Source organism: Perna viridis, chromosome 6 (assembly GCF_037379345.1).
Source record: "Perna viridis isolate PV_CMFRI_1.1 ecotype Kerala chromosome 6, ASM3737934v1, whole genome shotgun sequence".
Taxonomy (NCBI): Eukaryota; Metazoa; Mollusca; class Bivalvia; order Mytilida; family Mytilidae; genus Perna; species Perna viridis.
The window spans coordinates 9365013-9390403 of NC_142450.1; the positions used below are offsets into that span (position 1 = coordinate 9365013).

Here is a 25391-nt window from a genome sequence, read left to right on the forward strand (position 1 = left end):
ATTCTAATGGAGTTAAGGATTCCAGTACGTAAAGGGTAGATCACCGTCTTTGGTAGAGAGACCAAAAGAGAATAGCACAGATTCTAACTAGATTTTAACTAAACAGTATCAAAGATAAGGCTTAGTTGTGTTGTTTTATTTTGGTTTTTTATCAACTTTAGTATCTCTATTGAGGACCACACTATATTCTACATTCTACCACGCTTTCTTTTAAAAAAAAACTTTTCTTAAAATTTATTTATGATACCACATTAATGATAAAGAACAGCTTATTCTATCCGTTGAAATATGACAAAATACTGTTACTTATATGACTCAATGATAAATAAACATAAACACATGTTTTACACAATCTTTTTTTTTAGTTTTAATAAATGATTCTAATAACAAGAAAAATACAATGGAAGCATATTCAAATAACGAGGTATAAGTTGGTATATTCAGTTAGTAGCCTTGAATTGTATTATGTAACTAAACCGAATAACATCAGTCGTGCAATTCCGGTGAACTACATTTGCTCCATAGCCTACAAGTAGAGAGAATCGGAGACGAAAAGAGCTTGAATTATTCCAGTTACCATGTAACGTCCTTTTCTATTGAAATTGGTATCTGACTGTGGCATGTAAACGCATACACCAGACAATTTCTTGCTTATAATTCTAGCTATTAGCAGAAGGATGTAAGCTTTCATCAGGTCATATTGACTACTTCAGAAAACAAGTTAGTCCCTGGTTCTATCGGAGCACCACATGTTGGACATGATGGACCTGCAAAACGCATGACATGTATAAATAAATAATCAGTAATAACCACAATTCTTAAATAAGGAATTTTTAGCTAGCAAACAGTTACAGTGGAAATTGTAATTAAAGGAATGAATGATTTCAATACGGATCCATATACCAGACACTCTTCTGGAAACTTTTATCATGGAAACTTAAGTGTTACCTGATTATATATAATTAACAACCTTCATGTAGCATTATTTGCATTTGATAAGCTCTATATGTAAACATGATATCTACTCTTCTAATGCAATAAGCAATAATTAAACTCCCAGGAAAAGGTGTTTTTACATTAATAGGAATATAATTAAATATTAAGAGAATATGACAAAATTAAATTGAATCACTGCGTTGAGGAGATTAGATATAGTATTTCCATGACGACGAATCGTGGTCAAGGTTCGTGTCGCCATATTTTGAAGTCGTAATTCCATTTCTGCATATTGTTTTGTGTGTGTGTGTGTTGTTTTGTCAATTGTGTGTGTGTGCCTTGTCTTTTTGCCTTAAACACATAAACTAGTACTATATTTTTATCAATTCCCTAGAGTAATTTTCATTTTGGGTTTCGAGTGTGTTTGTGTATCGTTATGTATGGTATGCTTATCGACTATTCTGTTTAATCCTACCATTGTTATGTCCTTTGCTTGTACCATCGGTATTGATACATTGTCTAGTCACAAAATGATTTTCCTGGGCCATATTAAAGAATTCCATAAGTGAATTTCATTTACTTTAAGACAAAACAGCCAAGTTAATGAACGGAATGTTTGATATGTCAAGACTGGAAGGCATACTCGAGGTATAGCATAACAATAATGAAACTAGACCATGGTGTGTTTTTTTTTTCTTTGGAGCTTGATTTTCACGTTATTCTTATATCACAACATGGTCTCCTGCAATGTTGTATCCAATATATATCATTTTATTGTTAAGATTGACAATAAAAACCACTTTGTTTTCATTTAAAATTGCGGGATCACATGATGCTAAAACGAATATTCAATTAAAGTTCATGTTCTTTTGTAATCACATATGTGATTGTAAAAGGTCGCTTTATAGATGTTACCAATGACATGTGAGTTTAGAAGGTATTATAATACGAAGGGAGAAATAAGTGCGTTATGATATTTACTATTTTTTTAATTAACAAAATTAAAGTGTTAATTTAATTAAATGTTTAAGATTATTTGCGCGTTACAAAGTCTTGCTAAATGATTTCACAACACAAGGAATTAACAAATTATCTAATCCTATACATGATAATGCTGATACCGATTCCGTTTGTACCAGTTTTTATGAAATTTCGTCAACGATATTTTCTTATTCCCTAATCTAATTGGATTTCTGTGCATTGAAAACTGTTCAGATGTAAACTTCTGTGTTAGTTGCCAGTGTCCTATTGAAATTTGCTTGGAAAAAAAATTTCAAAACTATGATATCATATAAACTGTTGCAGACATTTCAAACAAATTAAAGACTTTTGTCACTTTTGTATTTGAATTTTATCTTAGAAAAAAACTGCAAGATTTATTCATTGTAATAGAATTATAAATATTTACTTAAAACATGTTACTTCCACGCAAACTTTACATTGTTTTCTTATTTTATCGTACGAAAACTAATTTCAATTCTATAATCTGTTGATACAGAAATAACTTATAGCGTACTTTTGGGGGTTTAACTTAATTAGGCATATTTTGTAGCCTACTTTCTTTTATACTTCTATTCAGGTGATTTGAATGTGTAGAATAACGTGCAATACTGTTTTCTTAAATTGATTATGGCACAATATTGAGGAAAACTAGAAAAAATCAAAGTAAAGTATATATGCTTGAAAACATTCCTAATGCATTAGCTATTTACAGCTTTAACAGCATATTTTTCAGAGAATAATCATTTGAATGCATAGACTGGTAAATGCAAAACAACAAAGCATATAAATATGGAAAATGTCGGTTGTCACAGGATTAACCTCTTATCAGCAGTATAAAAACCAACAACACTGAAATATTTTAATCCAAAAGTCAATTTATAAAAGAAGCACTTAATATGAATAATATCGAATTAAAAATGCTAATCCACCACACGAGTTCTACCAAGTTCAAAACAAAAGAATTGCAATCTGATAATATTAAGAATTTCAAATTCCGGTAAAAAAAAATCTATAATATGCATACAGTTCAAGTAAAGAATCTGACTACTAGGCTTATGAATGCCGTCAGAGCTATAAGGTTCGTTTGCAGTGGAATCGACACAGTGGTTTTTAAGCACAAAAACAACAATCACAAGAATACTAAACATTGCAAACTTCGAAAAGCTGCACAGTCGTTTGAAGGAGTATTCAAGTTAAGCTTTCTGATTAAAAATACAAGTCACACTGTGAATTTACCATAAGATTCTATATAAAACTTGAATACAAATGTTCACTTTTTCAAATATAACATTATTAATACCATTATGATATTACATATCTTTTACGTAAAATGTTACACCAACAATTAATCAAATCGTGTTCTTTTTTGGATTTCTCAGATGTTTAAAGTTTAAAAGAATCCAAGTTTGGAGAAGAAGCTTTCAATCTTATACATAGTTTCCCTTATTAACAATGACATGCGTTTCGTGCAGTGCAGACGATACTGTATTTTTATATAAATGTCATTATTAAGACTTATAGCGACGGCACTTTTGTAATCATAATTGATACTTACCGCTGCATGCAATTGATGAAATCGATGCAGACGATACTGTCTTCAGTAAAGTTGTTGTACTTTCGATCTCACTTCTCTCTGCATCAGGGTCGTACCATGTTTTTTCTTGTCGTAGTAAACTTGGTTTATTTGGATGGTAATTATTCATTTTCATATATTCAACAACCTGCATGGACAAAGCCGCAAACGATTCTCTTGCCTAAAATGAATTCTGAAGTTTAGAAACGAAAGCAACAAAACACAACCGTGAACATGTTTTTTTTTTCACTTTACTTGTTGATAAAGGCTTTTCGTTCTCATGACCACACTGCTTTGAAGTAAAAAGTGAATACGCAAAGTCATAAACAAATCTTTGATTGTTCTCATCAGTTACCTCCTAATTTATGATACACTGAAATAAGTTTTACATATGTACATTAACTGTATCCGATTTGAACCTTTTATTAAGTATTTGATGATTAACAAATACATTAGTTAATTAAAAATAGCACAGAATGTCATTGTATAGGAAAGTAAGATTTATAAAAGACAGTAAATAATGAGTTGATTTTAATTGGGATATATTTCATCCATTAAATCAAAGTAGAACATTTATTTAATTTGTCAATATTACATTAATTATATAATGAGTCATGAAAAGAAGTCAACAATGCTTGAACAAGAACAGCTATTTTGCTTGTCATGGAAGTATTTTCATCTAAGTAACAGTATTTTGTAAAAAATCATGCAAATTCTGTAATATGTTAATATGTGATACACTCAAAAAGGGCTGCACATTTTCGTTTTGTTATTAAGTTGTTTTAAGGGTGTATATAATAAAATGTATAATCATTCATTCCAATCTGTCTGTTCTTGGCAGATAACTCACATCGAAAATTCAATAGAAGTGTCATTTACAGAGTTATCTCCCTTACTTTTGAATTCTATGGTACATTCTTTATAAGTCATACCTCCTATGAACAGGGGTTATATGAAAAGCCGCATGTTAATTCATGTTTACTCTAACATTTTAAACAAAATATCAAAAATAAAAATATGTAGGCTTTCCAACCTCGAATCACATATTGCATGATTCTTATATTGAATACTACTTAAAAACATAATGATTTTAGAATTCTAGACACTACTTCTTCGAGTTGCCTTACTTGGCTTCATGACAATCTTTAGGTGCGACTTCAACTGAATAATATTGTAAATTGAGTGTGATTTAAATCCGATATAACGCTCTGTTAGGCTTCGGTCACGAACTTTCATAAGACAAAACTTTAAAGTTGCTTTAGTTATATCTTTAAACGTCAAAAACAGACTTTATTGTAAATGTTTCTGACATACACAAAATATAGTGTTGCCAAATTATTTTATGATAAGTTCATACATAATGTAGAATTTCTAAGCAAGACTTTAAATCACATTACGAATATGCAGTTCATACACAATGTAATTATTCTATCGATAAATAGTTAGTGGTACGTGTATAAATGGTATCATGTTTAATTACAGTGCAGTAGTTGAAGTTTATAACCTACCAGTTTGTTTTTCAATGATTCAATGCATACAATTAACCAAAATATTTAAAAAATTAAATGTAAGTCTCTGTAAGAATCAGGCAGTGTGTGCAACACGGTATAAAAAAATCCAACGTTTTGATAGTTATTTTGACTATTTGACTATCAGAATCAAGGAAAAAAGATATTTTGAAATATTCCCCATCATTTTGGTAAACTGATTTATAATTTCATAGAAATGCACTGAAAGTTAACATTTCAATGACTGATATCTCTGTCAAAAACCTCATTTTCCTGACATTCTATTGAAAAATTTCTGACCAAATCCAGTGAAGCTGATATCAAATAATGTTTGTTTTTCAAGTAGAGAAAGTACCCTTCAGTGAAATTATGATGTCAGATCGGTGGAGTTTTGACATATATGTTTCTGATTTTTCTCAATATTGCCTGATTCTTACAAAAATTTACACATATAACCAATTTAGACTAAATGCTGAATTATATGAAATAATAACCATTTTACATGTATAACAAATACTTCTTCCCTATCAGTTTGCATTTACAGGTAATATACTATCCATAGAATTTGTATATTGCAAAAAAAAACATACCCCTGAATTTAATGCACCAGTTACATAATTGTCCTTTCTGATTGCAGTGAAGTAAGTATTGTGTCGTATAGCTTCTTCCTTTGTTTTACTATTCTTCAACTTAATGTCTTTATCAACAGTATGGAATTGTTCCTTCAAAAACATTTAATTAAATAAACATCCACTTATAATTATTTAATAAAAAATTAAATGCCTATGAAACATAACAATTTGATCAATCCTTTTAAACGCTAGCAGGTGTACAACATTTTCATTTGAAATAACATATTTGAAACTAACGTGTATATACGTATTAAAGAACACGCCATATGAAAGTATATGTAAATTCAGACAGTTTTTTTTCCCATTCAAAATCATATATTAAACATCATCACACTTATTATTAAGAAAAACTTCCAAACAATGGTACAAGAATAGCTAATGAATGAAATTTCATATAGCAAATGGAAAATTCACGGCAAAAACTGGAAAGTTGGAAAGAACCACAATGAACCTACCAAAATCTAAACAACAATAACTGGATATCAAATAATATTTCAAGTGTAAGCCTACAACCATATGACGAATTCGACTTGTAACAAAGTGTGTATGCACCGATAAACGTTACCGAAGGAGTAAAGTAGAACAGAATAAACTGAAAAAAAATACTTGCGCTTCATAATGATCATAGCTACTTAATAGTACCCTTGTGACATACCATCAATAAAAAGTCAGCAGGTCCAACACCAATGATTATAATTGATAATGAAAGATGACTGGTAGATACAACACGACGAATAGTTCGATCGAGGTCATTAATAACACCGTCCTAAAAAAAAAGCAAATAAAAATAGATATTGCTCGCGAAACTATGTTTACCACCGTGAGGTACATATACAATATGTAGTCAAATTTTTTACTATGATTCATAACTTAAAATGGTTAAAAAAATACAAACTAGCTTTCAATTGATTTTAAACTTCAGACCGAAAAGTTCGTCCACGTAAGTTAAGGACTCATTTACCATATCAACAGAAGGTAATCACTAATGCAATTCTTTTTTTCCGTCCGCAAGTAGACTTTGGAACAATTTTGAATCAAATATACACAATCTCCCAACCATTTCTAGATTCAAAAAAGCAAACCGATTTTAAATATATAATAAACCTCCTTCTTATTATTTCACAGGTTGTAGATTATATAACATTCTACACAGGAAACTTCGACATAGGTGCAGATCTATTCTGTGTTAATTTTGTAAATGATCCATGTTGCGTCTGCGGCTGGATGGTTGAAGATGCCATACATTACCTTTTGGAATACTCATTATATCTAGAGGCACATGAAAATTGAAGAACCATACTGCATGTTTGAATTACGTGGAAGAAGGACCTTGTAAGTATGTGTAACTTATGTCCAATCCAATTGTCTGTACATTTAGAAATAGATATTCTTCATTTGTTAATGCAACATACTGAACAGCGAAAGAAACGTCGTATATAATAAAAAAAATTACATATCAATATTTGAGCTGTAATTAAATTGGTTTTAAAAAAACTCATTTCTCACCAATATAATTGAGTGCGTTATGGTCCTTGGTTATTGAATTCGAAATGATCCAATTTGACGCTAATTATGGCACAAATAGATCTATTGCTTGATTATATGAGTGAGCGTTTCCAAACTTTCCATAAATTGATTTAAACACGTCAAATTGCCTTCATACAAACAGATCCATTACTAATAGGGCGTGCAATTCCTTAAAATTGAAACTGAGGCATTTCATAACAATTGTATAACTCCAAAAAATGGTCTGCAGGTTAAAGTGTTTTACGTCATATATTTTGTATCCAGATGTATTAAGATATTCAATTAAGTCAGATGTCTTAAAGGCATCAACGCCTTACCAATTGTCACGTGCGTACACCTACAGTCACAAACGTGCACCCCAATGGTTATTTAGTGGTTGAAGCTAAGTTTGTAATTACCAATGTTTAGTCAACTATAAATTTTACTTCCACCAAAATAATCCAAACAAATGACATGTCAATTTACATATACGAGGTAATAAAATGTTCCAATGTACCTCACATAACAACTGAAAGTAAATTTTAAACTTGTAACTTTTCTTTTCCAGTTCAGTATGAATATTTAGAGTGGTATTGATAGTTAGAAACTAAATATTTACAACTCTTTCTGCAATTTATTCGAATTAATTTGTAAATTTAACTCAAATGAACTAATCTATTTAAACATCTAACATTAGACCTGATTTTTTTCATAGACATTTTCAACTTTATGAGATATTATTTGATATTGGCAAGTTCACATCAATTATAAGAATAAACATTTATGGCCATGTTTATGATTGATCATCATCGCTATAATCAATTATAGAGGAATATAATATTTTTAACAGAAATCAATTTAGAAATATCAACGTTAAAATATAATAAGCATTATTTGTTTGATTATCAAGCGTTACAATAGGATAATAAGAAGTCCAGACTCATAATGCTGTAGAATGTAAAGTCAAAGAAGAAACAGCAGTTATTCTTATTGCTGTCTTTTTTATAATTTGTATGATGACTTGAATAACTAGATAGTATAGATTGAAAGGGCAAAAACCCAAATGAAACTACACGATCTACGTACTCTTAAAACAACCTTACTGTTACAACTAGAAGAACTGTGTATATCTGTTTGTTTTGAGACATGTTTTCTCGTTCAGCGAGATTGGCACCTTTTTCTATTACATGAGCCAAGTAGGTTGGTCCACCAAATTTTAGATTTCTCACCGCCCTTTCATATGGTTCTTGTATTGCCTACAGATATTAAGAAAAATTGGTACAATGATATCTGAAGGAATTAAAATTCAGGGTAAAAATATCAAACAATCTATATTACAAAATGAGGGATTATTAGAATACCAACTTCTTCCCAAAGCTTGCAAGGCAGGTGCAGAACGTACAAAGCATATGTTATTCAATAAACTAAATTTGAACTTTATTATAATAAGACGGATACATTTTTGTTTATTATTTGTCTTGTCTTGTAAAGCGTTTGGTGTTAAATATGATATTATCTTCAATACTATGTTAGATATTATGATACAAATTGTGGTCATCATTTCTATAGGTACAATGTACAAATGTACGACATATCAGCTTCTCTATAATGTTTTACTTAGCTGGCTGTCGCAACTTGCCTTGATGCCATTTATAGTTGTGTTGGTTCTGTCTCCAGTTATTGGAAAGCAATAAGGCAGATCTTTATGTTTCCACTTAGCTCCAAAGCCAAATACTGAGATAGGTCTATCAGGATTGTACTGCGTTATTAATGAACCTATAGTCTCTATTGCATCTAAATACTGATTTTCCTAAAACAGAGTTTAAAAGCGACAATGTGTTGTTAATAAGTCTCTTTAGGGAACGTTCATTTAGTCTATGTAAAAACTAAGGCCAACTAAGTATATGATGAGAAAATTTTTATTCAAACATTTTATTGGCACAGTAAAATTTCTCAATATTTTGCCAAACGTTTTAATGATATTATAGGCTGTTTGGTATAAATATTATTATTATGGTCTATAGTTTACAAAGTGCCTGTTAAACCAAAGAAACGTTTCGTTTCTCTCTGGAGTATAGCTTTAAATCAGTTATCGAGATGACCAAATTAGTTTACAATTCGATTCGTATCATTTCTATAACAAAAATCTGTGTTGCAGTTATGCCATTTTAACATGAGTCCTGATATAATTCATCATTTAAATCCCTACTTTTACAACAAAAATTACTCAATATTATTTATCCCTTACATTGTAGCTCATTATTTTATTTACCAGCTTTTTATACAAAAGCACGTTCTTTAATACTTTTCCGACGATACTTTAAAGATAGAAATTATCATATTTTAGAAAAATATACAGTATAATAGGAATTTTTTAAATTATATTGATATTTTTTTTTATTTTTTTAAACAGAGATATTTACCCGTAGATCAGTCAAATTGTGTAGTGAGAGCTCTTCGTCAATGTTTCCATTGGACGCCTAGGGAAAGAAATAGAATAGAATGCATTCAGTATACGTTAGATAGACACTTAAAAAATCATTTTATACCAACATTTCATAACTGACAAAAAGATTTTCTAAATAACTGTCCTCTTATAGTATAGATAAAACCTAATATTTATGTCAATAAGTTTTCTTGTTATGTTTCTTAGATGATTTTTGATGAAAAAACGTGTACTTCAAAACTCAAGTTTTAAAAACATTTTAGTAGGCCATCGAACTTAATATACAGAAATTCAATATATTATGTAGGGAATTTTCTCATTTTGGCATACAATTAAAAAAAAAGGTATATACCATTTTCTTTTTTTTTAAATCAAAATAAATACTCATCTGACATTTTTTTTAATTTTAAAAAGAAAAGTCGAGGCCATCATTTTTTCTTGTTACAATCAAAACTATTAAATCCCAATAAATTACTCTACACAACATTGTTCTGCCAATGAACCCCCTCCTGTAATAAATCAATAAACAGTATTTTATCAAAACTTCCTTAATTATGAAAGGGCTTGTGGTTCTTAGCAATGAATGTGTTGCGAAACTTTTAAGAGATGCATTGTTAAATTTGAAAGAAACTTTACAGATAAAAGTGGCACCACCTAGAACACGGCCACAAAGTTTCATAATTCTTAACAATAACTACATTTGTACCATTCCAAGGAAAAACGCAAAAATGGTTTCGACATTTTCATCCCGGACACCTAGGTATCAAAACCCACGAAAATTAAGACACAACCAGTAGAATTATGTAATTGCAACGAAATACCAAAATTGCAAAAAAACTTTCTGATTTCAAATTCTTTCCCTCAATTAAAGAAAACAGCTTTCAACATAGCACACGTTTAAATTTGTGAAGTGATATTTAAATGCAAAATCCTGTATTTTTAGAAATGAACTGTAGGAAACTGGTGTTGCTGTCAGGCATTTCCATACTAATAAGTCACCAATAAATATTGATTGTCGAGGCAATATAATCAATGATCATTAAGATTTCAATGCACGTAGTGACTAAAGGAGGAGTATGGTCATCATATCAAATTAAACATGGAGTCATATTGTACAATGTCTTTTTTCAAAGTATCTAAGAGTAATCGAGGGAACCAAGATTCTAGCGGAAATCAAAAGAATATAATCCAGGGACAAAGACCAGACATGGAAAACAGATAATCACAGTAAAGAACAAAAATTCACTTAAATAATACATACAAAGTAACAAAAGTAAATGAGCAACTCGGACGCCACTAAAAACTGGGAGCATGGACCAAGTGCACCGGTAAGGTAAGCGTCCTCTCTTTTTTCAAGAAGCACCCGGCGAGTTGCTCATAAAAAGTCAGGTCCAGGGTAATGGAAGTGGAAAGGAAAACTGGGAACAAATCAGTTTTCATGGTACAGATGGACGTAACGATACACGAATCAGTTTTCATGGTACAGATGGACGTAACGATACACGAGTTCATGGTGACGACCATAACACTTCTGTAGTGATGACTTTAATCTTGTAGCAACACAAACCTGTTCCAGAAGCATAATTGTAAGAAGTCTAGCGTGACGCAAACGGTCTGCGTAGTTACGACAAGCATAACTTATGGGTAGTAATATGAAAATTCCATACGCAGGTGCTGAAGGAATGTTTCCACAGAATTCCTTTCATGTTAATAGACGTAGTAACCTCAGAAAAGAAGCAACGGAAACAAATGACTTACCTTGAAAGCTGCATCTCTCCCTTGTATATATTGTACGTGTGAATGTTTTTCATTTTCAATTGTACAATCGGACTTACCGTGAAATCTATAGCTACTACGAGATTAAACTCCAGACCACCTCGCACGTAGTCAAGTAATGTGAAGTGTATATCTACCCTATAACGAAAATGAAAATGACTGAATACAAATTAAAATATATAGCTATCTAAATGCGGAGTTAGTGTAAAGGAGGTAGACCTAGTTTAAGAGACATAACTCTTTAAATCAATGATATGTTAGTATCATATTCAATTTCACCAAAGCTTATTAAGCTTTTATTTGAAACAGAATGAAATCAGTCCAATTTACTTTGATGCTTACACGAGATTGATGTACAATGCTGAATGCAAACGTTCCAATGATTTGTAAGAGTTGTGTCCCTTACCCTAGTTCTGCCTCCTTAAATAATAAAATGTTACGAAGTTAGTGATGCCTTGCTTCAACTACAATTATGTCTAGCCTAAAATAGTTATGCCTAGCCTAAAGAAGCTAACCTTACCATGAGTAAGTAGGATTCAAAAAGTCGATAAATTCATATTATGCGTAGGCTAAAATACTTCAGGTCAAGGCTATTCAAAAGTATTTGAGGCTAGGTAAAACAAATTCAGTAACCCAAATTCAAGATAAATTTAGCATAGGCTTGGTAAAATATTCTGGCTAGGCAAATTATTTCAGGCTACTTATTTGCAAAATTTTGGTTAAGGCTAGGCAAAACTATTGATTTTGACGCTGATATTCTATAATGTTTTAAAGTTTTGAAAAATATCTCGGTTTCAATTGATTGATTCGATTACAATTAGAGTAAAGCATGAATATGTATAATAATGGGTAATGGTAAGAGACACAGTGGCATCTGCAACAGTTGACAATACAACATTAAAAGATGAACTTCCGATATTACCTAAGGAGGTAGACCTGGGGTAAGGGACACAACTCTTAAAAATCATTGGAACGTTTGTATTCAGCATTTTACTTCAATCTTATTTAAGCATCTAATTAACTTGGATTCATTTTATTCTGCTTCAAACGAAAGCGTGAAAGGCATTGGTGAAATTGAATATGATACAAACATATCCCCGCCTTTATGAGTTATGTCCCTTACACTAGGTCTACCTCCTTTATCCTTCATATAATGTAAATACATACATGAATTGTTAATTTATCTAGATCTACATCCGCGGTAAATGTGGTTCAATACCAAGAAATGTTAGGAGCTCAAAATACATCACTACCATAAAGTGGTCATAATACAATACCAGAAAAACTATTTATTATACAGATAGCATTTTTATCGAAAGTTCCCAGTGTAATATATATCGATAATTCACACTGTGAAATTAATTCGATAATTTCACTGCCGGACTTCCTCCCGCCAAAACGTCAATCCGCCGTTCACAAAATTTGAAATTTATGTTGAAAATAGCAACGACTAATGGAGAAAATATATAATAAAAATAGAATAATTAATTGGCTATCGTGAATAACCAAAATATGATCACTTAATTCCGCACACTTGTTAAAGCTAGGCGTTCTTCGGTACTCGTGATCATATTTTGGTTATTCACTCCTTCCAATTAATTATCCTACTAATACTCTTTAAATTGAGTTAACTGGCGATTAGCAGTATGCCATGTTTTAGTATACTAACCTGAACTGGAATAATCTCAACATTCCTGTTAGAGTGGACTTAGACTTTTTACCCGATTTTTCCTTCTTTGGACTAGATAAATACACATCTTTATAATTGCAATTCCTGTAAAGAAGCATAATTTTGCTTACTTAACTCATATAGAGAGTGTTGCAGGTGTATTGTATTGTGAGAAAAGTTAATTTGTGGGTAGTCAAATAAGATCGCCTCCGATGAGTGGCAATAGCGCAATCGTCATGTGAAAAAGAGTAATTACTTCGAGTCCAGATAGAGATCGAGAGGTTACAAATTTTGCTACATCACCACAGCCACTTGGTTTCAAAGATATCAGCTATAAGGCTATGCATTAAAATGTAGTTGCTGTACATGTGAAATATTTCAACAAATTCATCTAAAAATTCATTACTACCCAAGTATTTTATAAACTTAAAATATATATGAATAGATCAGTTTGGTGTGATTTTGTGTAAATTAAGTATGAACATGTACAAATGTTACCGGTTGTACAGTAACTAATAAACATTCTAGAGAATGACCGTTTGAAATCGTGTTATAAGGATTCATATTGTAGTACTCCTTGTCTATGCATCTCTCTTTGTTTGCAATTTTAGATGCATCAATTATCCAAGAGGTTATTTGAATATCTGAATTAATTTTGAATCGTTTCTTCATTTGACTATTGATTCTTTTAAAAATTCTCCAACAGAAACTATCTATTATATCCCTACAAAACTATCCATGACGTCTGGAAATACAACGCTATGGTTAGAATTCTTACATAGGTTGATTGTTTATATCTCTAAGAGAGGTAATCCGTCGTCCTATCATTTGGTAGTCTGATCCACTGAAATCAAATTAAAGTTTGTTAAAGAATACTGTGTTAAATACTGTGTGGCTAAACAGTAAATCAAAGAAAACTGTGGGACGTCGTTAAAAAACAAGTTTCTTATGATGTCTCCGAATTCAATATTTAGCACTCACAAAGATGTTAGAGTCTTTATACTTTTACAAGCTGATAGGCTTAATCCCAAATGTTGAATATTATGAAATTAAAAAAAACATACTTGAAATGCCAACAAGACAGTTCTATATTGCGATCCCAGTCTGTATTACACAGTTTCTGTACAGTGATCTCAAATGGTCGCCATCTGTAAATAACATGTTTTGGTAAGTCTAAGAAACAACTCTCTGCTACATATATATAACAAACAGAAAAATTTTAAGCTAGTATACTCGGGCTGATCAGAGATGGCATGTGTCGAAATGACATATAACTATTACATAAATACCTAAAACAAGGCAAAAGAGACTATCATTATAATTAGAAATGCATTGCCATATTAAAGGTTCATTATTTTATGGATTGATAAGACCTTAATAACTCTTTAATTTAAAATTGTGATATGTTGTTTACTTTATTGTTGGTTTAACAGATAACCCCTATTGACCACTAGCTGAAACCAATTGTTAGCGACTCCAGAATATTCAACTGGGTGGCATAAAAAAACTTTTCTTGATTATTTTGTTGAACCTGTATTTCGTAAACTTTTTTCAAACCATGTTGGCACAAGCACGCTGTAGATGTTGTACATGGCGCTGCAAACTTAAAGCCAATATTACGTCTCCGAGCCTTTACCACTAGACATAATAATGACTGATATGACAATTCAAAGACGTTTAATGACGATTTATCTACTCATGAAAAATTACTTTTTTTTGTCTACCACAACCATAGAAAGTGTTAATCATTTTTTTTTTCGACCTAAACAAAAAATATGGTTTAATTAGACAATAAGTAGCCCATGTTAACACTAGTATGATTGAGTACATAAAACAATGAACGGGTAATCTATCACGTACGTTGCAGAGTGTGGTTTTAACCATCCAATAATTGAGGCAGTTTTAATTACAAGTGGAATGCACAGCATTGTCAAATACACGGACTGTTTATTCATTTTTGCAAATACTCAGCAAATACTTTATCCAGGGTTCCTATCTTCAAAATCAATGTCTAGTTATTTTACTTAGATATACTTTAAGAACAGCTTGCCAAATTCAATCTCAAATACTAAATAATTACAATTTCAATTAGCTTTTGATCTTCAACTTACGGGGCTGATATTTGTCGAAATTAATGTTCGGCTACAAAAAAGATTATCGCTATGTGTTGAACTAAACATGAAAGAGAAACGGTTATTTTACTGGTTTTGTTACACGACTTTAGATATCATTCACAGGTCTGCAAAGTTTTAAAAACGAAAGGGTCTAATTGAGAGGAATCCTTTTTATGCTGAGGCGGCAGATGTATTTAAATTGTTACAATTTAATTGGAAAACTGTCACCATATGGCTTTCTGATAACCAAGCTACAATTCAAGATTTAATGAACATTAGTCTAAGTTATGCCCAATTTCAGTTGTACGTTATGCATTATTATCAAAACCTGTTAATGAAAAACTCCGTTTATACGCGACTTCAAAGATTGGACACATGCTATGTTTGTTCTTTAATAATCCCAAAACTAATTTAACTCGTAAACGTCACGTGAATTATTACTGTAACTGTATACCAGTAAGCTGCTCAAAAATGAATTCTATTTCAAAACCCAGCCCGAGGTATTATTTTGCATTATCCTCAAACAACAATGACTGACAAGATAAAGTTGAGCTGAAATGTATCTTGTCAATGGGCTAATCTGCTTATCACTTGACGTGATTGAATCAATTTAACAACAATAAGATTATCTGGTATTTCATCACATTTTGGGTCTCAAAGCCTTGCAATAGGTCATATTGAATAGTGTACAAATACAAGTACTTATTTAGAATGTTTCAGCATATGAATCGTGTCATTTTTATAACAAAAATTATATTAACAAATCGGGAATGAAATAATAATGGTAACAAATGGCCTTCAAGAGCCTGCATTGCTCACCTTGCAAACCATGCCAGATAAACTTGAGATATCAAACTTGACACATAAACCAATTAATAAAAATTGCAAAACGACCTTTTTTCGCCTTTCAAGGGCAATTACTCTTACAAGGAGTCTTCCAACAATTTTGTCAAAATAGACTCATAAGGATCATTACATCAATCGTAAGTTTTTCCTATTTGTCAAGATATTGGCTGAAAACTACAAAAAAAGCAACTCATATTTCGCCTTTTAAGTTGTCCGACAACTTTTACCCAAAAGAGACTTTTGTATTCCTTATTATAAAGATCATTTCATCATTGAAAGTTTTTTCCCCTATCTATTATAGTTTTCACATTATTGGGTTAAAACTGCAAAAAAAATGTCATTTTTTTTTCACCTTTCAAGGCTAATAACTCGAACAAGGAGTCGCCCGACAACTTTGACCGAATACAGACTTTTATTTAGAGCCACAGTATTCAAGCTGAAGAATTTTTATTTATTTATTTTCCAATATCTCTTATAGTTTTTGACATATGTGTAGAAATGGTAACACGACCCCTGTGGTCTAAAAATAGCAATGGCGGACATGTTTTACGCTTGATCTATATAATCGATACATTTTTTGAAGTAAATACCCGAAGGATGTTGGTGACTAAGTTTGGTAATAATCCACCGAATGGTTACAGAGGAGAAATTTTTTTAAAGAAAATTTAATGATGGGCGGCAGATGAAAACGACAATGTTCAGACACCAAGTGATGACAAAACCTGACATAACATTTAAGTCAAGGTAACCTGAAAACCGAAAAAAAAACGAAATTAGCCACCAAAAAGTCTGTGAATTGGTACAAGCTTTTTAAAAATGCAATGATAGGTCAAAGCAGAATTTATGGCTAGCAAACCCTCCCGTAAATTTATACTATATTTTAACATTTAAAGAATGGGCTACATGTAATGACATACAAAAAGGAGTAAATTATACAATACCTTGGGTGTGTAGACTTATAGACAATTTCAGTTCTATACACTGGGTGGTAGACGACGTTGTCGATACTCCGTGATATCTCCAAATAAACATCGGGCTGTAAACCAAAGCAAAAGCCACAATTAACACACGTTAGAGACAGAGGTGCAAAGTATACGTTTCAGTAGTTAGTGAAAAAAATTCAGCCAGTGGGGAAATAATGTACACTACTTCTACTTGTAGCATTGTTGTTTATTTTCATGATTTCTAGAATCGTTCTCCATAAAAATACAAAAAAAAAATACTACCCATTTTAATAATGCAAGTTTGGTAGGTTATTCACGTGTTTCAGTGGAGGAGTATCATTCTATCAGAGTACATTTAAGGAGTAACATTTCACCATAGTGCATAGGAAGATCACAATTTAAAAGAAATTATATATAATTACTCAAAACCAAACGTATTCAAAGAGACGTTCTACTAAGTGCAATACAAACAAAGTAGCCTCGGTGTGTTATGATAATGGCTTTTGAATTTCCTAAAACTGCAAATTTCGACAAAAATTGTAAAAGAAAATTCTAAATACTAGGTTTGTGATTATTTGGTCCACTAGCGGTTAAATCAACCTATAGTGGCTGCAAAATAAACAAAATACCACTCATATTAATACTGAAAATTTCGGCATCACTAATACGAATAGAGAAAAAGAATCCGTAATCGTTAATCAAAACAGAGAAGTTGAAAATTTAAAGTATCAATCCAAAAGGAATATTAAACCTTTGTCAGATCGAATCCAATTTTAAACGGCTCCAAACTGATAAATTTCCACCAACATAGAAATCAGGCTATAATAGTTATTGCGTCACATAAAAAAGTTCAAACTGGTCCATCACATCATAAACTCATTTCGGTATATGAAAGTTGTATTTAAACATATTTATTGCTTTTACCTTATGGTATCTCGGAAAGAAATCAAGGGAACCAAGATTCTGGCGGAAATTTAAAAAAAAACCAATCCAGGAACAAATACCAGACATAAAAGAACATAAATTAACCAAAATAATAGTACAAAGTAACAAAAGTAAATGAGAAATTCGGACTACACTACAAACTGTGAGAACGGACCAAGTGCCTCGGTAGAGTAAGCGTCTTCTGCTTTTCTAGAAACACCCGTCATTTATGATTTGGCACTCAACACTTCACACCAGTCATCATATATGTTCACCTTTAGAGGGATGAGAGATTTTGTGATGTTTCTAAAGCCCTTGACCGTGTCAGGCACAATTGACTATTAGCGAAATAAAATTATATTGATTACCAGGAAACGCGTTTAAATGTTTAACTTTTACATTCAGTATCATGAACAAAATAATATTTTAGAGAATTAAGTAGCAGTCTTTCTAAAAATCAGACAGAAGGTGATTCATGCATGTCCAAAAAACACCAAATTCAGTTGTATTTCTTGTTCATAAACAGTAACTGATTACGTAACCAGTCTTAGTTTTTCATTTGGTTGTTGCACTTTTGAGATAAAAATTACGTATATTGTGCATGAACTTTGCACTTTGCAAGAGTTATCCTTCTTTATTTGGCTTCATTTGGTTGCTTTTAGTGGGAGATAAATGTATGATTTTCTACAAAGTGCAAATCTGAACGCAGAAAAGGGTTATTGTTATGTGAAAGTATAGCATATGTAGACTAAAAAAGCATCGTTTGTTTGGTGGGTTTTTCTTGACCATGAATCACTTTACCATTGGTAGTGTCTGAATTTTATGTGGACAGGTACTTAAGTAAAAAAAAGTGATGTACGCCGCAAGAGTCGGTTTTACAAATATGACAGGACTAAAATAGTGAAATAGTGACATGCTTAAAAACATTTTCTAGTGAAGATCTCTTATATTTATATACATGTATATTAAAACTGCTGGTGGACCAACTGTTTTGGATGGTAGTCACAAACCTAGTAGAGCCATCACAATCGAAAAGACATAAGGAAAGATTATTGTAATATGTACACGTAATAGAACACGAATACTTCTTTCTGTCCAGTGGCGGATCAACGGCCACCGGACGCCATCCCCCCACAACACACACACACACACACACACACACACATACACTTTAAAGGACTGACTAAAGATTTTGTTTATATCAAAGTCACTTTCTTTTTTTAATTTGAACAAATCGTTATATGTTTGCCATAACAAGCATACAGGATCATACATTCTAAAAACAGATTGTTTTAAACAAGAACATATCAAGATAATTGACACATAAGAATAATGATGCACTTAGTAATTTAAGTCTGACATTATGTTTTGTACGATTTCCTGTAACCATCGTCACTGCGGGATGGTTACTTCACTGGAACGTCAGATCCATTAGTTTCTGTTTAACGGATCAGATCTTCTAAAATCATTCTGTCATTTCAAGAGATATTTGTAAACATATTTGAGAAAAAAATCTTGCTTTTCAGAAGTAACTTTTCGAAGATTATTTTCAAAGAGAAGGAAAATTTTTAACATTTTATTTAAAGTACTGTGAATTTAGAAATTACCGACAGGTGAGCAATATGCATTTGATACTTGATTTAGGTGTTCTGTTTCCTGTTCTGGGACGATGAACTGGGTACATGTCCCGTTTCAGACAAAGACTCGCCCCTTAAGTACTACCCAATAGTAGCCTTGCCCCTAAATATACATCATACATTTATTCTACAAATACAAAAATTATTGCAACTACAAAAGCACATTCAGCTCATTTTCATAGACTAAAAACATTTTTGTTCGCGTTATAACGCCAAACTTTCGCAAAATAATGCGAAACTCATTCGTTATAACGCGAAATATTTTTTTTTAGTTTTCGAAATGAGCTCAATGGGCTTCCGTACACAACAGATGATAGGAGAAGGATATTTTTGACAAACCATATAATTCCTTATGTAAACTTTATTAACCTAACATAGAAGCATGCTTGTTTTCCGCCTATTCACATATTTGGTACCTATTCCAACGGCACGTCCTATCATCTTAATTAAAGGAAGTGCCCCCCCCCCCCCCGAGGAGATTTACTTCATGTATTCAAAGATAAATGCCGATAAATGAGTACCTTGTTCATAGAGAATAGTCCTTTTTTGTCGAGTTTATGACCACCAGCGTGAATGTAGACTTTGTTCCTTGAGTCCTGTAATATCTCTGTAGTTATGCTGATCATACCACGTGGTCTAGAATCACCTAAAGCATACATAAACTACCATAAAATGATTGTTATATAACAGAAGCTTTTCTCGACCATCCATGTTTTTTTCATGCTAATTTCTTGAAAATTCAAGATATAATAAAAAGTTGAAGACAACACGCTGAAAATTCAACATAATAATTTGAAATTTCAAGATAATTTTATTATAACTTTAAGTTTCAAGACAAAAACTTGTAAATTCAAGATCATACCAAGTAAAAATCTAGTTTCTTGAAAATTTTGGATTATTGCTGTAACTTTCATGATGGAACCAGGAAACTTTAAAATATCTGTTCATATGGTTTCTTTTAAAATGCCGGATGAATTGTTCTGTATTTCACAGGAGCACGGAAACAATTAACGCTCTGCTTAAAAGAGCCACAGGTAGCTATTGGCTGATCCTATTTCTTTTTATACAGAAACAATCCGTTACAGCTCGTTCTATAAACCCTGATCGTGAATCATGCTGGCTCAACCAGTGATCAGAACGCCACATTTCATGCACGTTAAAGATCCCATCAATGGACGTCCTAACCATTTCTGATATTTTCCAGTGGCAGTTAAATTTGTCCGTTTTCTTGCTTCCGTCTTTTTTTTTTTTTTTTGTTTGTTATGTTTTTTTTTTTTTTTGTTTGGTCGTATTTATTTATTGTTTTTTATTTAGTTTTGTCCTTTTGTTTTTTTGTTTTTTTTTGTTTGTTTGCTACCAAATACAAAATATATTTTATCCCTGTGTTATTTGCAATCGATAGTATGCTTGCATTGGTTGATTTGATTCTTTATTTAAAATAATTTTCCAAAACATTAGGTATGAACAAATTTTGTCATCGTACCCTTATAAACTTAATAATTTGATTATTATAATAAAATACTACAATATTTCAAGTTCACGTTATTTTACACTGCAGACCTGCTATACGAAGGTTTTGGCTCGTCGTACACACCATCTTTGGATAATTAAGCAACTTCAATATCGAAACTTCAGTTGAACCAACAAAATCATGGTGCTTAAGATCCTGAGATCTGAAAATATTTATTAACATGTATTTAAGAAGATGCAATATTCATTTTCTTACATGATGTACATTTATAAAATGTATGACCATACAAACGAGAGCAAAATATCAGTTGTTGTCATTCTGGACAACAGCGAAGTACAAAAATGTACCGGCGTGGGGCTCTTTATGGAATTTTATCAGGATAGGTGAGTTGTTTACTATCAATGGTTTAACCAGAGGAAGAGTAACTTGCATTTATTATCTAGTATCTTTATCAGGAGGGGAGATTATATTACTTGTTGTTGGTCCTTTTACCAGGAGTGAGAGTTACCTATTATCGATGGTTTTTTTATTAGGGAGGAGGTTACTTACTACTGATGATCTATTACCACGGAGGAAAGAGAGAGTCATTTATTATCAATGTTTTTTTAATAAGGAGGAGAATACTTACTACTGATGATCTATTACCACGTAGAAAGAGAGTTAGTTATATACTATCGATGTTTTTATTCTACTATCAATGTTTTTTTTTGATGGAGGAGGTTACTGATATATTACCACGGAGGAAAGAGAGAGTTATTTACTATCGATGTTTTTTTTTATTTTACTATCGATGTTTTTTTAAGGGAGGAGGTTACTGATATATTACCACGGAGGAAAGAGAGAGTTATTTACTATCGTTTTTTTCATTAAGGATGAGATTACTTACCACTGATGATTATTACCACGGAGGAAAGAGAGAGTTATTTACTATCGATGTTTTTTTTAATTAAGGCGAAGGTTACTTTCTACTGATGATTTATTACCACGGCGAAAAGGTAGAGTTACTTACTACTATTAATATTTTACCAGGGGAGAATCACTAGGTGCTGAAAGGTTTTTATATACCAGGGGCGAATTACTAACTACTGATGGTGTTTAATCAGGGGCCGAGTTACTATCTAAATAAATATTGTCTTTTACCAGGGGAATTTACAGAACATATCGATGTGCCTTTTAAATTACCAGAGGGAAGAGTAACTTATTACTGATGTTATTGATGGTCTCTTGCATAGGTAACAGGGAAACAGTAACGGTCAATTTCTATAGAATGCCTGGTATGGGATATCTATAAAGTTTCTCTTACCTACTATCTATGTCGTATACAGAAAATTTGAGCAGCTGGCTAATTGATGGTTCCAGTGAAATAACAAATGATCCAACAAACTGTAAGTACATTGAAATAAAAATACGAGTTATCATTTTATCTTTAATTGTGATGTGTTCTTGTTTACCTCTCTGCTATGGTATCAAGTAAAAGTGATTGAGGAGTTTAAAATGTTCGTGTTGTTTCGGCTTGAAATTGGAATTCTACTATACATTGTCGACATGAAGATGCGTATATTAAAGCAAATAGTGCATCTGCCTCATATTATCTCATTATTAAACTTCAGATCTGTTAAGTAGCACTCCATATAAGAATCATACAAAATGTGATTCATGCTTGGAAAGCGTACATATTTTTATTTTTGATATTTTGTTCAAAATGTTATACTAAAAAAATACATGTGGTTTTTATATAACCATTGTTCCTAAGAGATATACATTATATAGAATGTACTGTAGAATTCAAAATTAAGGAAGATAACTCTGTAAATGACTATAAAATGCAATAGAAACTATTGTATTTTCAATGTGGATTATCTCCTAAGAGCAGACTGATAGAAATGAACAATTATACATTACATCATGTCGACCTATAAAGCAACTTAATAACAAAAATAAAAATGTTTAGCCTTTTAGAGGTGTATCACATATTACAGAATTTGCATGATTCTTACAAAGACAATTGCTTAATTGCTCACCTTCGGGTTTAATGTGTTGCGGATGGCCTCAGTTCTTCCATATTCTTTCCACTGTCCAAACTGTTTAATAAACATCACACACATTGGATCAGTCTTAGTGAATTCATCAAGATCAACAAGGTTGGTACAACTGATCAGTATCTCTACTTTACATCCAGAGAGCACCCGAAGGGCTGGGTCCAGGTCTGTCGTCATGTTTTTTCGTACGCACTAAGCTTGTTTTTCTCATACATAATGAACAAAATACAAAACTTAAATATTAGTCAATAAAACATTAATTTTCAAACAAAAAAAATGAATAACAAGACCATAACAACATCAAAATAGTCTGTGTTATCCGGCCCCCTACCTCGGCACTAATAAATGAATAAGTTTTTGACAATATAAAGTTTAATGTTAGGAATCAAACATTATGTAACTATGTATCATATTGTTTCCGGATTTAAATCTCACATTTCAAACAAAAATTTAAATTGTATGTAATTATTCATCCTGTTGTAGAATTTGCACACGTTTTATGAATACACGTATATAAGAAGATTGACCTAGGGTAAGGGACACAACTCTTACAAATCATTGAAACGTTTGTATTCAGCATTTTACATCAATCTCGTGTAAGCATCAAAGTAACTTGGATTGATTTCATTCTGTTTCAAATGAAAGCTTGATAGGCTTTGGTGAAATTGAATATGATACAAACATACAACTGATTTCAAGAGTTATGTGCCTTACCCTTGTACTTTCTGCATTGTACATGTGTATTATTCCGCAATACAAATATCTTATTTCGACATTTTTTCCCGCCTTTAATCTCGGCTTCTTTTCGTTCGCCATTTACATGTACGAGCAGTGAACAATTATGTGTATCAGTACATCAAATTCAATCTTCGAAATGAGAGTATTTCTATGCATCAATGGAGAGGGTAGCCCAAAACCCATTTGAAAATAAAAAAAAGTTTGAATGAACATAAAGCATGCCGAGTTACTTTTATGTTGACATAGGGTACATACATAAAAGTATCCAGTATACAAAAAAGTATGATATTAGTAGTTTTCGGAATAAAATCCAGATCAAATTCGGCCAATTCATTGAAACTCGATCGTCATTCAGCGCAATTTAGAAAGATATGTCTAAAGAGCCAACGAATATAGTTTTGACAATCTATTCCTTGACCAATGACATATAGCAATAATAGACACGAAATAAACAATTTGTTCAAATTTATTCATGACGATTTCAGTCTTAAAGAATCTCAATGGTAATACTAGTACAGTGCTTCTTAAAAACCGTACTATACATGCATATTGTACTTACTTGTATTGTAAAACTGGTTCTCATGGTCTAAAGTGACAGAACAATAAACTTCTCTAGCATGTACATGAAACTTAGACTGAAATGATATTGTTAAAGGTTGAATTACTATATTAGTATAACGAGAATGGTTATGGCGAATATGTCAAAAAGACAACAACCCCAAAATGTTAGTCCAAGACCACCTATAGGTCAACAATGAATGATAGGGAAAGCCTCACACCACAGGGCGGGCTGCAGCTGGCCTTAAAACAACATTATACACGGGTACACCGAAAAAGTTGCCCCCCCCCCCAACGACATAAAGAAAACGAAAAAAATATATACAGAGGCCAGAAATTCTTTACTTTATCATTATATAATGATATGAGAAGAAAGCGAACAAAAAGAAGAAAAAAGAAAAAAAAACAAGAAGACTACGAAAATAAAATAAAGATGCAAGACGACTGAAGATGGTTTATGTGGTCTGTAAATCGATTAAACGCTTGTAATCTGTTGATATAGTACTTTTGGTCTATCTTAGATCATTTAATGCAGAAAGAGAAAGTACATTGTGGTGCTAGGCGTAGTTGTCCCAAGACTGTCAAAAATATATCACAATGGACAACTGCTACCGACATTACTACAATAACGCCATTTTTGTTAAACGCTTAATTATTTTAACGTCAGATTGCATACATACGTTGAAACTCTATACAAAAGTTGAATCAAGCTAACGTCTCGTTATATACTAAAAGTGAAGTACCAAGCAACCCAATCCAAGATTAAGACGTTTATAATCAAATCTTGTAACCACTATTGTAATATAAAAAAACTCAACCATCAAATATCCAGAATGAGTCTATAATTTTAATGTGGTCCTCGCGTACCTTAGTTACCGCAGCATTTATAATATTTGTTGATCAAATTATAAGGTTGGAATTTGGGTATAAATTACGAATTAAATGAATTGAAAGATTTCTAGCATTTATATGAGAGATTGGTTTAAATTAGAATATCAAAATTAAGAAATAATGTTTTATTTTTAATTGATATATTCGGTAATATTTTAGATTTGTTTTCTTTCAATGATAA

The 25391-nt window shown here is 31.7% G+C and overlaps 1 protein-coding gene across 3 annotated transcripts in view; it reads right to left on the reverse strand.

Annotated features, from left to right (window-relative positions):
- Positions 1-342: 342 nt before the first annotated feature.
- LOC148613558 (copine-3-like) overlaps positions 343-25391 on the reverse strand; it is a 33948-nt gene continuing 8899 nt past the window's right edge. The window contains exons 2-18 of one of the 3 annotated variants that reach the window (XM_088586941.1): positions 24321-24396; positions 23006-23229; positions 22288-22367; positions 21074-21186; positions 20035-20159; positions 16950-17044; positions 14113-14196; positions 13827-13892; positions 13049-13153; positions 11439-11517; positions 9581-9637; positions 8797-8967; positions 8261-8413; positions 6307-6417; positions 5610-5741; positions 3494-3692; positions 343-767 (exon numbers count right to left, since the gene is read on the reverse strand). In XM_088586941.1, the coding sequence (XP_088443067.1) occupies positions 691-767; positions 3494-3692; positions 5610-5741; positions 6307-6417; positions 8261-8413; positions 8797-8967; positions 9581-9637; positions 11439-11517; positions 13049-13153; positions 13827-13892; positions 14113-14196; positions 16950-17044; positions 20035-20159; positions 21074-21186; positions 22288-22367; positions 23006-23200 (1842 nt within the window). In that variant the 5' untranslated portion in view covers positions 23201-23229; positions 24321-24396 and the 3' untranslated portion in view covers positions 343-690. Of the gene's footprint in view, positions 768-3493; positions 3693-5609; positions 5742-6306; positions 6418-8260; positions 8414-8796; positions 8968-9580; positions 9638-11438; positions 11518-13048; positions 13154-13826; positions 13893-14112; positions 14197-16949; positions 17045-20034; positions 20160-21073; positions 21187-22287; positions 22368-23005; positions 24397-25391 lie in introns of all 3 variants that reach the window. The other 2 variants (XM_088586940.1, XM_088586939.1) reach the window with 2 other exon arrangements.